Here is a 14,519-nt window from a genome sequence, read left to right as displayed (position 1 = left end):
GTAAACGAATGCCATGGAGAGGAAAACAACCTCTATGTACTGGTCATGGCCGCTGTGTGATGATTCTTTGTTATGATCTTGTAAATGGAATATATCTCTTCATGTAATGATCTACAGTAAACGGATTATATCCATGTTTATCATAAGCTTTGTTATTAATTTCCGTGTGTAAATAAAGGCCTATATCAAGTTCAGGGATATATCGTGTGGACATATAGATGAAAGTAACTATTGTAAATGATAATACTTCATCGATGTATATTGGTATTTACTTTTTATTAATTATTTATTAATTCTATTATAATTAGTTGAAAACCCCACAAAGTGTTTTCATCTTTTGTATAACGTTTATCACAAGGTTTTGCTATTTGGGTTTCCATTAACTTTTTTTTTCTGGTAAAATATCTAAATATGAAAAAGAAGTGTCTCTATGGTGTCTTTTATATCAAGTTCACTGCGAGATATCGTGTCGACATATAAATGAAAGTAACTATAGTAAATGAAAATACTTCCTCGATGTATACTGATATTTACTTTTTATTAATTATTCGTAGAGAAATGCTATGTGCGACGGTAGCAACAGAAAATTTTAATTATTTAGTTGAAAACCCCAATCACCTTTGAGGTGTTTTTTCATTTTTGTATAAAAAAAATAATTATAATTACTATATCTTTTTCAATGATTAATCATTTGGTTAAAAGAGGTTTTCAATATCCCTGTTTAAATGTGAAGGGTGTACTATCAGATTTTATAAATGGTCATTAATCTTGATGTAAGACACAGTCTAATTGTTTGGCTTAAATAATCATCCTTCTGTTGGTATGGAAATGATACATGTGACAAATATTTTACGCTTTTAAATTCTAGCTACATTTAAATTAATTTTAAAGCTTTTTAATGCTAAATATGACATATATATATAGTTATATAATCACCTTTACAATGTCTAATGAATTTTTTTTAAACTGTCATTGCCTTTGTTCATTACCCTGTAAATGAGCGCGGCTTTCAGTACTTCTGAGATTATATGTGAAGTAGAGAACAGAGTGGATAAGATGCCCCTGTGGGTACTAAGTATATTTTTCAAATTTCCTCTTTGTAGAGCAAGAGAAGAGAAAACGACCGTATACTAGTATTTTCTTCATTCTAAATTCAGTTCGTCCAAGACAGATGTATAATGTGCATTAGAAACCATAAGAATTCACAAAGGATATGTTGCGTGTCAACTCTTAGGTTTTAGCGGCACTTGTAATGAAGATACAAAAGATCAGCGGCGTATTACGTTGCACTGGTGGGTCTTTAGGTAAGTATAACAAATGTTTCCACCCAGTATATATTGAAACCCCTTTACTTTATAAACTTCATCATATGTACAGTCAAAAAGTAAAGGATAGACTTTGTTGTCGCAAATTTCCACATAAGTTCTCACTATCCTGTTTATATACCTGAAAATAAATACAAAGGTAAGTCGTGACTTTCCTAATAATCCCTTTTTAATTAAATCTATATATGTTTCAGTTTTTTTTTTTTTCGATATTTTAAATATCATTTGGAATTTATTCTTCTAAGTTAACGGGACTGCATTTTTTTAAAATACATAATTGGTTACCGTTAGTTGGCATTTCCTTTTGACAAAGAGGGTCCCTCTGGGATATATATACACTAATTCTAATTTTCAATTCTGACAAGAAAACAATTGTGATTGACATTGCATTAAGTATCCTGCCAATTTATCTCCCCCTTTTAGAGTTATAGAAGAGGTTTTTACGTGAATGCTGTATGTAGATGCATTAAATACACCCGTTCTGGATTGGCTTCCGATTCCCAGACTTTACATTACTGTCGCCACGCAATTCTCAGCGAATAAAATCAGATAAAATCTTCTCTCACCTACAGATGTACCATTATATCCTCTTCCAATCGTCAACAGTCGCCATGCAGCACAACACATCCATTAATGATTCTAATGTTTCTGTTGAAGTAACTGTAACACCGAAATATTTGGTTCCTGTACCCATGTACTATACCATAGCAACTGGACTTTTGTGTGTTGTTATAATTGGACCATTTATGAACATCACCAGTATAATAGTTTTCGCTAAAAATAAACATCTGCAATCTCCAACAAATATTTTTGTCATTTCTCTTCTCGTGGGAGACGCGGGGATGAGTTGTGGCGCGTTTATATCAATGACATCAAACTTTAATCGTCATTACTTTTGGGGAGACAATGTATGTACTTTTGAGGGATTCTGGCTTTATTTGATGGGACTTACAAATTTGTACACACACGCTGGAATCGCCTACGATAGGTACATCATGATTGCCAAGCCTCTCCAGGCTAACAAGATCACAGTTAGAGTGGCCGTGGTTGTAGTGCTCCTGATTTGGTTTCAAGGCTTCTGTTGGGCGTCTTTTCCCCATTTTGGATGGGGGAAGTACACGTATGAGCCTGCGCGAACATCTTGTGCCGTAGAATGGGACTCGAGAGAGTTTGGTTCGGCTAGTTACAACATTGCTATTACGATATGGAGCTTAATTATACCATTGGCTGTTATCTTTTTCTCTTACTACAGAGTTATGATGACGGTGAGTACAATTCTTTTGTCATGATGACGATGAGTACACTTCTTATGTCATGATGACGATGAGTACAATTCTTTTGTCATGATGCAGTGAGTACAATTCTTTTGTCATGATGCAGTGAGTACAATTCTTTTGTCATGATGACGATGAGTACAGTTCTTTTGTCATAATGAAGATGAGTACAATTTTTTTGTCTTGATGACGGTGAGTACAATTCTTTTGTCATGATGACGGTGGGTACAATTCTTTTGGCGTGATAAGGGTGATTAAAATTTTTTTGTCATGATGACGATTAGTACAATTTTTTGTTATGATGACGGTAAGTACAATTCATCTGTCATAATGACGGTGACTACAATTCTCTTTTCGTGCTAACGCTGAGTACAATTCTTTTGTTGTGATCACGATGAGTACAATTCTTTTGTCATGATGTCAGTGAGTACAACTCTTTTGTTAAAATGACGTTAAGTAGAATCATTTGGTTTTGATGACAGTATGATCACTTAATTTGTAGATTTCAATCAGGGATTTAGTAAAATCCTTCTTCTGACACCATATTATAGCTCCTCTTCTGGGGTTATAGTACAGCCCTTTTCTAAGAGTTTAATATAGCCCCTATTCTGAGCATAATGAATAGGTACTTACTGACGCTATATATGGTAAAGTCTCTCTTCTTAAGCTATAATACCGGTATAACCCTCCTGATGATATTATGATATACCCCAAATCCTTTGAAGCAACGAATTCAAGAGGACTTTTTTGAAAGTCTTGTGCCTTGTCTGAGATTTAACTGCACACTCCAGAGTTTACTTAAGATACATTACTTTACTTTTAGTTACAGTATACATGTACTAGTGTAGCATTAAGTATTTCACTGGGGAAAGAAGTAAAATATTTTCTGATTTCATACACACATCCAAACTAACATCGGTTTACTGACAGAGAGAGTGGCCAAATAGTTTGAAATGTTTTCTCGGCTTCAGATCTATCAACTTAAAATACATTAAGGAGATAAAGATTTGGACTTTTTGATGGCCAATGGTATAAATTCTACAAAGAAACCTGACGACGTTGAAGTCTTATTTATGGCATTATTATCTACTAGTCACGAAACACGCATCATTTTGTTATATTTGTATCTTATATTATAAACTTCTAATCGATGTATTGAACTATTGACCTGCCTTTGTCTAAATTATGCTTAAAGTGGTCATATCAATTCGTATCACTATAGTACCTTCAGCGGAAATACATTTCATTTCTTTTCTTCAGTTCATTATTAAGAGATATTTTCACATTCGTTTGATAACTTGAAATGAAGAGAAATGTTAACATAATGCTCTTCAAAGTCTACATTAATCAATAGTCACGAAGATAATCTATCAAAGTCCATCAAAAGAAATTACAGATATTCCCTCCATTCTCAGAATATTGACGTGACTATTCTTTATATTTATAAATGATAAATGATCTTAGAGAAATTTGAAAGATTCCATTTTAAATTTTTAATTCAACGGTTGGCAGTAAATACAAATGATATAAACGAGTACTGTAAACTCACATATTTTCGTGGAGTAAAATTTTCTTGCTTTGAGGAAAAACTGTGGGGATTGAATTTCGTGGTTGAAGATTTGTTGAGTAGTTTTATGTATTTGATATTTTACATTTCGGGGTGGACATGAATTCGTGGGTCTTTTCATATCCCGAAAACAACGAAAATTGACCCTCGGTGAAAATCAATTATTTAAAAGTATCTCAGCAATTCGTACAATGTACACTTTAGGAAGGTACATGTATTACTGTTTTCTTATTTCAAAAACTATTTTCTAACATAATTTTGCATCAAACATATTTTGAAAATAAACAAGCAAGGATCTATGAACCTGATACTAACAAAAGTACAAACACGATTGGTATCATCAATGCATTCAGGATTATGTTACATGTAAGAATATGAGTCTATTTACTGGAAATCACTGAATCTATTCTTTTAGATAAGACACATCGCCAGGAATAGCATATGGGACATGAATAGCAGGGTTGCTCGAAAAAATCTCATGACCGAGAAGAAAATGTTCCGCACAATAGTATTAATGTTAGGTAAGTTAAACAATAATGTGCTAATGATTTTAATCTCTTGTTAAATTGGTTGTTTTATTAATTTTCTGCAGCTGCTGTAACATCAATATGGGTACATGAATCATCAGAAATTGAACAGCTTGTTTGGAATTTTTTCGTATGATGATGATAATATTATTTTATTTATAGCATCGTATATTTGGTCCTGGACTCCTTACACTGTAGTCAGTGTGTGGGCTATTATTGGATATTCCGAGGACATACCCATCTACATTATGACTATCCCAGCTATCGTAGCCAAGTCCTCTTCTATCTGGGATCCTCTTATCTACCTCTGGACCAACAAACAGTTCCGGATGTCCTTCTACCACACTATACCGTGTACAGGGCTAGGGAAAACAATGATAGAACGAGAGGAGAAGAGAAACAAACAGTCAGAAAACTCAGAACCGGATGAACCGGAAGTGCGTCAAAAAGAGGAGCCGCCGAAGCCAAAGCAGACGGAAGTGGTGCCGATTAACAACGCTCCCTCTGAGAATGGTCAGCAAACAGAGATTTGTGAAAATATTCAAGTCCCTGTCTCTAACATACCCGAACCAGGCGCCTCGCAACCGACTGATGCTACGTGACATTATCAACATAAAATGGGCGATACACGTAGATCTCTTCCCAATAAGCAGAAAATTAATAATTTCATTAATTGTACAAACAGCCCTTTGTTCTTTAATTTAAACAATAAAATGCTTTCTTTGGTTATTAGTACGCGTACGGGAATTAATGTTGCAACTGTTGCCTAAAAAATGATAACAAGCTCGAGCTGTCTGTAACGTAAATTCCAGTACTTACGAAGAGAGACATTTTAGTGTTCATTATACATGTATAAATATATCCTTTTGATCAGGTCGATCCATAGATATATAGACTTCGAGGAATCTATCGAGGTCGAAATGCTTTTCTGTAAAGTCGATATATCTATGGATTGACCGAATTAAAGGGCTACATTTGTTATATTATTTTTGTCACACGCTTTCGCGAAAGCGAGGGGACATTGAATCTCATTCGTCTGTCAGTCAGTCTGTCTGTCCGTCACAAAAACTTTAACCTTGCCCATAACTTTTGATTTATTGGAGCTATGACTTTCATATTTCACATGTGTATTCCTTGTGACAGGACCTTTCTTTGGGTACCACCAAATTTGACCTTTTTACCTTGACCTTGTAGTTTGACCCACTTTTACAGAAAAATTTTAAACTTTTACTTTGGCCATAACTTTTGAACGGTAAATACTATGACTTTCATATTTCACATATATATTCTTTGTGGCAAGACCTTTCATAGGATACCAACAACTTTGACTTTTTGACCTTGACCTTGGAGATTTCCGAAAAAAAACTTTTACCTTGGCCATAACTTTTGAACAGTTAGGGCGAGGACTTTCATACTTCACATATGCACCCCTGTCAACGCGCGATCGGCAACGCGGATGCGATCGGCAACGCGGATAGTTAAATTCAACTACATGAGGAAGATGAGGTTAAATAAAACATTATTTTGTCCTATTTCCTCGCAATTTTCCTTCAACATTTCTGACTTTTTAAATGCCACTAGACATGTTTAACACCATAAAAGTCCTCTAAGCATTAAAAATCGCCATATATTATGTTAAAGTTAAGTTTTCCTTGAACATGACTGCCCTAACGTGACACATGAAGCTCGTTTAAGTGGTATTTCTTACCTTATTACGTATACCCGACAGTCCAAAAGGCACATTTGAATTGTAAATAGGTAAATAATAAATTTTAAATCCGATTTGAAGTTCTTCATCAAATAGAAAGCGTTGAAATAACGGTTTGAAGTGAACACATGCCAAACGTTTTGGCGATCGGCAACGACTCTATATGCGATCGTACAACAAAGAAAATATGATAAACATGCGATCGTGCAACTTGAAATGTATAAAATACTGTTAATGAAATAAAGTAATAGATAGCTATGTGGTATGGGTGGAAAGTCTGTCGAAATAGAACGAGATACCGAGCATTTGATTTTCGAGAGGGAAAGAGCGAATTTATCTTGTATATTAGTTGAATAATGTCCGTATTTTAAGAGAACAAAATTTAAAACTCCATGGAACCTTAAATTCTTGATATTATTTGATTATTGTTTAAAACAGACACCTATAGAGTGTTATAGGACCGAATTTTAGCAATATAGAAAAAAGGTTTTATTGTCTATGATATGGCAGTTCAATTACAGGAGTTGGCATACATATCAAAAACTGAATTTTTTTCAGAAAATAAAAAAAAAGATATGTATTAATACTATAAAAATAACGATCAAAGGAATTTGCGTACCTAGCAACTTTACCGAATATTTTCAGTAAAAATGTTTTGTACACGCACACGTTAATATAACAGCATTATATGTATTACAGTGTATTTTCTAATTTACTGAAAACTGTTATCATTATTAGTATTATTTTTTTCAAAAATTAATTGCCAATTTTAATATCATGCACGCACATGTACAATGTGGAATCGGGGGTGGGGTGGGGTGGGGTGAAAACTTTACTTTCATAGACGTCGGAAGCAAATTGAAGGGGGGAGGCTAATTTGAAGTTGGGGGGGGGGGGGGGCTAAACCAATAGAATGGTTGTCCCCCTTTTGCAGTATGTAGTCAAATCCGGGTAAGGCAGCTGGTAATTTTTGGATAAATTTGTTTGTTCAAGAACTTGAATCATAACACCGGTACCCCCTCCCGCCATCCCACACAACACATTTCCGAAATTGAATCTTGAGTTTAGAAAATGTTCCTTTACTTACACTTTGCATGATAAACCATCTAAGATATTTAGGGTTTTTTTTTTTTTTTTTTTTGGGGGGGGGGGGTGGGGGGTGGCACTGTTATGAAAATTGAGGTAAAAAATCTACTTTATATATTTGTTAGCCATCAAACTCTTTTTCAGTTGTATCTCTTTAATCTACGCAGTTAATTTCAATTTTCTATATAAATGTAGGAAAAATTTAAGATTTAAAGTGGTATAACAATGACTGATTGATTGCCTAATTTGAATGTAAAATATCTATTGTATATCAAAATAAACTTTTTGACAACAAGATTCTCTGAATTGTGCTATTCTTATTTCGTGTGTTGTACGATCGCTATTTCTATGTTGTACGATCGCTTCATAAAAAGATACATGTCGTTGACGATCGCCTCGCGGTTGTCAAATTTTCCAGTTAAAATTTGTTTAAAGATATTGTATGTAGTTTTAATTTTAAAATCTTTTAGTTCATACTTCCAAGAACCGTTACATAACAAAAGCAGCAAATGTTCTTAGGTAATAACAACAATAAACTATTTCAAAGCATGAAAATTTGATACTTTGAACATTGTCAATTTGATCGGTAGCATTTGCACAGAAACTGTGAACCAAATTTACTCTCGGTAAATCCTAAACTGTAGATAATTATCTAAATTAAATGTCTTTTAATTTTATTTTCAGCTGGTTACACTCCAGCACATACAAAACTATTTAAATTTACCCCCTACAATACTTTCTTCAATGTTTTGATCCGCGTTGCCGATCGCATCCGCGTTGCTGATCGCGCGTTGACAGGGGTGATATGTAATCCTTGTGAGAAGACCTTTTATTAGATATCAAGAACGTTGACCCTCTGACCTTGACCGTGGAGTTTGAACTACTTTTTGAAATATTCAACCTTGGCCATAACTTTTTAACGATAAGGGCTAGGGCTTACATACTTCACATATGTAATACTTGTGACAAGACCTTTATCAAGAAAGTGGGCTTACATACATCACATATATATAATACTTGTGACAAGACCTTTCTCAAGAAACCAACAACTTTGAGCCTTTGACCTTGGAGTTTGACTTACCTTTCAAAAACTTATCTTTGGCTACAACTTTTAAACAGGTGGTGCTAGGTCTTTCATATTTCACAAACGTATCTCATGTGAGAAGTCCCTATTTGGGTACCAATATATATAATTTGCATTTAAGAACAAATTAATCTTCCCTATGTTGCCATACCGGGTCATCGGTGTTTCACAAACACATCTTGCTCCTTTTAATTTTTGATTGAGAAGAGATATGGTTTTCATATTTGACATGTGCATTACCTGTGACAAGATATTTCCAAGCATGCTATGATTTCTGACTCCTTGACCTTTCACGATTGACCTTATTTTTTTTTAAATTCAACTTCGGTGATTATTTCTAAATGACATATGATAGGGCTTTCATATTTGACACAATATGTCATTAAAAATGACATCTCACCCACAAAGACACCGAAAGTGGGGGACCACAATTGTTTGAATTTGCTTGTTTTTACAGAGATTGACAAAATATCCACAAGTGTTTTCTCGTCTTTTTTAAACACTGAGGGATTAGAGATTAAAAATAATAATAATCTGTTTCATGTATTTAAATTCGTTTTTATTTTCTTTACCGATACAGTGATTTAGTGGATTTCCTTTTTTAAACAAATGTTAAAATGCTTTGTTCAATTAAGTTTTGTATCGATTTTTGAAAAACATATCTATATTATGTATCAATATAAACCAGATCCTTCTTCATGACATTGTTATGTCTAACCACTACAGAACATCACGTCAATTATAAATTGGAGTTGAAGTATAATTTAAAAACAAAAATCAAGTCAAGCCTGCCTTAGCTGTTGACATTTCAGCACTATTTGTTGTTTTACAGAAATTATTTTCATTTTTAGAAGCATTAAGTCCATATGCTTATTAGAATCTATAAATAGTAACTCAAGTCTATGTGCTGTTATACACTTGATCCTGTGATCAAGTTTGAGCCAATCAGAGAGCTTGGAATATATCAGAAAAATAATATATACATGTATTTGATGATTTAAGTAGGATTTATTAGATCATTGGTATACATGTCCGTGTATGTTTCATTGATGGAACAGCCACGCTAGTGCTCAAGAAATCTATAGAGGTGATATGCTTGGTGGTATTTATTGAATGATAAACGGCAATGGTTTTCCTAAGAAATAAAGGAGATAATAATAAAATTCAATGCATGTAAATATAAGTGAGTACCAAAAATGTGACAAGCTTGAAATTTGGGTTTCAAATCTGTTATTCGACAAACTTTATGTATTACTTATCTTAAATGTTTCTGTAATTAAACTGTTTTGTGGCAAGATCTGTGTATATTTTTTGTGCAGAGATTAAAACAATTCTCTCTAAAATCCTTTCTTTCCTTAGTGATTTCTGTTCAGTAGCAATCCATAGTAAGTCATTTCACTCACCTAGATCATTTAACACTCTTCTTCTGAATGTATTCTTAGGCATACTAGCAACTTTTCGAATGAAGTTCATAACAATGATAAAACTGCCACTAAAGAGCCCGCTCCTATCATAATACATATAACTTGGATAACTTTGCTAAACTAGTAAAAACCGTGCGTTTCTAGAGAAGACTCGGTGCAAGACAAAGATTCAAAATTCATTTCAGATACTGTTGAAACTAAATACTCTACAATAGATATCAGGTTAATTACATGTTATCCTTACAATACACATCTATTTAAAATCCTGATTCAAATGTTCTTGAACACTTAAAAAAATGATATCCTCGCAATAAACAACTAGGACGACTTTGTGATTAAAAGGGTATGGACACAGTTTCCACTGATTTTTTAAAACCAATTTTAATGTTAGCTATTCCTACCTAAGGCATCATCTAATGATTAGCAAAAATTTGAACATCATTTGTTGATTAACAATTGAGATACAGAATTTAAGGTTCTTCATAATGTAAACAAGGCTCGTGCCTTGTTTTTGTTTACATATAAAAAATATCATAATTATAACAAAATGAAGTTCGGCAAATCAATAGAAACTGTCGAATCATATTTAAAATTATCTTTTTGTTGAAATTCTCTATTTTGAACGAACATATATTAGTATATTAACCTATATAAACAAAAACATGACACGGACCTTGTTTACATAACAAAGGTTTAGAGCTATAAATTTGTCTTGTATTTCGACTACTGACGTTCAAATTTTTGATGATCATTAGAAATACTCTAGTTAAATATTTGTAAAAATGAAAAAATAAAAGTTGAAATTTTAACTGAAACTGTGTCTATGCCCCTTTAAGTTCTTATTTCCACAATGGTACCCAACATTGCCGTCAAAAGATTTAGTTGTAGATTTAGAGAGGAGATCAATGCCACCTGTTTTGAGGTAGGGAAGGTGCGCTTACATCTTAAGACGCATTGTTTTTGAGAACGGGTGAGTATTACAAACAAAATATTGCTACGTGTATAAATTGTCTACAGAACAGTCAAAAGTACCATAATCCAAATGTAGTCTTAACATAATTTGATAAAATGTCACTTTAACTCCCACAATCTATTCAAATTAAACACTCTTCATCGAGAAAGAGGATTATGTTTGTCAAAGGAATGAGTTACAGCATCTATGCTATGTGTAAAATAAGGTCCATCTTGTGAAAACACGTTAAAAGGATTTAATGTATTTACGCAGCAGATATGTCCCTCTCAGGGTGTGTTTTAAACCGGTTTTGAAAATAGAACAGTATATTTAAAAAAAAAAAAGCAACATTTGGCAAAATAAATTAGACTGAAACTTTAAAAAAAAAAAAGAGGTCATGGGGCCACATCGCTCCTGGGCCTCTTTTTTTCCAGTTCCAGTCTATTTTATTTTTTATAATGAATATACCTGATCAACTGGCGAAGTAAAAGCAAATTAAAAATCAGTATTGAAAAGTTTAAATATAAAATTGTGTTCGGGAGGGGGGTATTTGAACAAACTTATGTTCACACTTCCTAAGGATGCTTTTGAATTAAAATGACACATAATGGCTTTGTTGTTTATAAGATGAAAAATTTTATTGATATGGCTTTAATTTTTAGCTCACCTGAGCCGAAGGCTCAAGTGAGCTTTTCTGATCAAAATTTGTCCGTCGTCTGTCGTTGTCGTTGTCGTCGTAAACTTTTCACATTTTCATCTTCTTCTCAAGAACCACTGAGCCGATTTCAACCAAACTTGGCACAAAGTATCCTTGGGTGAAGGGGATTCAAGTTTGTTCAAATGAAGGGCCACGCCCTTTTCCAAGGGGAGATAATCATAAATTTGTTAAAAATTAATGGCATTTTTAAAAAATCTTCTTCTCCAGAACCGATGGGCCAGGAAAGATGAAACTCATGTGGAAACATCCTCAGGTAGTGTAGATTCAAGTTTGTTCAAATCATGACCCCCGGGGCAAGGGTGGGGCCAAAATGGCCGACCCAAGTTTTACATAGGAATATATAGGAAAAATCTTTAAAAATCTTCTGGAATCATCCTCAGGTAGTGTAGATTCAAGTTTGTTCAAATCATGACCCCCGGGGCAAGGGTGGGGCCAAAATGGCCAACCCAAGTTTTACATAGAAATATATAGGAAAAATCTTTAAAAAATCTTCTTCTCCAGAACCACGGTGCCAGGAAAGATGAAACTCATTTGGAATCATCCTCAGGTAGTGTAGATTCAAGTTTGTTCAAATCATGACCTCTGGGGCAAGGGTGGGGCCAAAATGGCTGACCCAAGTTTTACATAGGAATATATAAGAAAAATCTTTAAAAATCTTCTTCTCCAGAACCACTGGGCCAGGAAAGATGAAACTCATGTGGAATCATCCTCAGGTAGTGTAGATTCAAGTTTGTTCAAATCATGACCCCCGGGGCAAGGGTGGGGCCAAAATGGCCGACCCAAGTTTTACATAGGAATATATAGGAAAAATCTTTAAAAATCTTCTTCTCCAGAACCACTGGACCAGGAAAGATGAAACTCATGTGGAATCATCCTCAGGTAGTGTAGATTCAAGTTTGTTCAAATCATGACCCCCGGGGCAAGGGTGGGGCCAAAATGGCCGACCCAAGTTTTACATAGGAATATATAGGAAATATCTTTAAAAATCCTTCTGAAGATCCACTGGACCAGGAAAGATGAAACTCATGTGGAATCATCCTCAGGTAGTGTAGATTCAAGTTTGTTCAAATCATGACCCCCGTGGCTAGGGTGGGGCCAAAATGGCCAACCCAAGTTTTACATAGGGATATATAGGGAAACCTTTTAAAATCTTCTTTTCAAGTACTTCAAAGCTATGATTAGTGATATTTATATGGAATCATCCTCAGGTAGTGTAGATTCTAGTTTGTTCAAATGATGAACGCCTGGAGGGGGGGGGGGAGTAAATTCAAGCCCGATGTGCTCAGGTGAGCGATGTGGCCCCTGGGCCTCTTGTTCTTTGTTATGATCCACTCTAATCGCTCCTCTATTCTTTAAAGAGATTTATTTTCTCTCAGAAAATGTTTTTTTTTCTCATAATTTCATAATTTTCAATAATGAGAAGTAAATTTAAATACTGAATTTAATTTATCAAATGTGATTTCTTAATATCTGACGCTATAGCTAGGTATTCTGCCCGCCTTATCCCCCCATCTTCTTTCGATCATGAGCTCACTTGAGCTCTCGGCTTGGGTGAGCTAAAAAGGAGACTTCTTAATATGAGAATTCCTCTCTGTTAATAATAAAAATGATTCAAATTACAGGTCATTGTAACCTCTCTTTTATTAAACTATTTGGTCAGGGTGTCCGTGTTAATACTTTACACTTCAAATTTCTAATACGATTGAGAGTTTAAGAATTTTAATATATTAGGTCAAATTTCTACGTTTCAAGAATTCAAGATGATTCAATTAGTATATTGAAATTTAATATTTTAATTCTAAAGTAAAACCTATTTAAACTTTCAAATTTCCAAACAGGTTTTAAAATTTAGAATTTCAAGATTGTTTTCCTTAAATATTCAAATTTTAAATTTCCAAGAATGTATTTGGTATTTTCTCAATACCATTTTTTGTATTTTGGTATTTAAAAATTTACTTCAAAATTCTAAATTTCAACTTTCAAAACGTTTTAGGTTAGAAATTTGAAATTTTTATTCAAACGCACAAATTCTAAATTAAACATCAATCTGAAACTACTGAGTGTATGCAGCAGAAATTATTTTTTTATGAGAAGCCTTGAGAAATTCCCACTGAATAAGATGTTATCTTTTTCATGTTATCTTAATCAAAATACGTTTCTCTGTGATTTTAGCACAGTATCAGGTTGGGTTGGTGCATTTTTACATTTTTATGCCCCCGTAATCAAAGATTCGGCAGCATATACAAGTACTTTGTGTCCTAGCTGTCGCTGTTAGTCTCTCTGTCCATTTATCCCTTTGTCTGTTTTTACGCAAAAATTTTAACATCGCTTATAAATTTTGATTGGTATGCTGTTCATTTTTCAAATATGTATTTATTGTTACGAGACCTTTATCTGAATACCAACATAATTTTTTTACCCTGGATTTTGAACCATTTTTTGCAAAACTTTTCAAAACTTAATTTAACTTAGTTAAATCTGTTATCGATCTGATTAGAATGCTAAATAATTCGAGGCAAAATAAGACAATATATTTTTATTTACTATTAAGTTTAATATATTATCTATAAAAGTACAAATAGCTAAAGTTATTCATTATTCATGAAATAAGGGTTCTTTTTCCAAACAACATGCAATTAGCGAAATCTTGTTGCTCTACTAACCCGATTGAATTAATTTTTAAACCAGTGTGTAAATTCAAATTCATATCAGGCTAGTTAAACATAAAATTCTTAGATTTGCTGGTATATTATTAATTGAATTTCATATGTACCAAATTTTTCTTTATCGCTTTATTATAATTATTTTCTCATTATGCTATACTCTAGGGTCTTTTGCGTATATTAGTAAGACA

The 14,519-nt window shown here is 33.5% G+C and overlaps 1 protein-coding gene across 1 annotated transcript; it reads left to right on the top strand.

Moving 5' to 3' along the window:
- Positions 1-1,936: 1,936 nt before the first annotated feature.
- LOC134275080 (parapinopsin-like) lies at positions 1,937-5,513 on the top strand. Its single transcript, XM_062757319.1, has 3 exons — positions 1,937-2,590; positions 4,582-4,687; positions 4,856-5,513. The coding sequence occupies exons 1-3, from the start codon at positions 1,937-1,939 to the stop codon at positions 5,293-5,295; spliced, it is 1,200 nt and encodes a 399-aa protein (XP_062613303.1). The 3' UTR covers positions 5,296-5,513.
- The last annotated feature ends 9,006 nt before the right edge of the window (positions 5,514-14,519 follow it).

Source organism: Saccostrea cucullata, unplaced genomic scaffold, assembly GCF_032062105.1.
Source record: "Saccostrea cucullata isolate Sc308-1 unplaced genomic scaffold, CSIRO_AGI_Scuc_v1 ctg363, whole genome shotgun sequence".
In the NCBI taxonomy this organism is placed as follows: Eukaryota; Metazoa; Mollusca; class Bivalvia; order Ostreida; family Ostreidae; genus Saccostrea; species Saccostrea cuccullata.
Note: the sequence above shows the minus strand (reverse complement) of the source record. Positions and strands in the feature narration are given on the sequence as shown.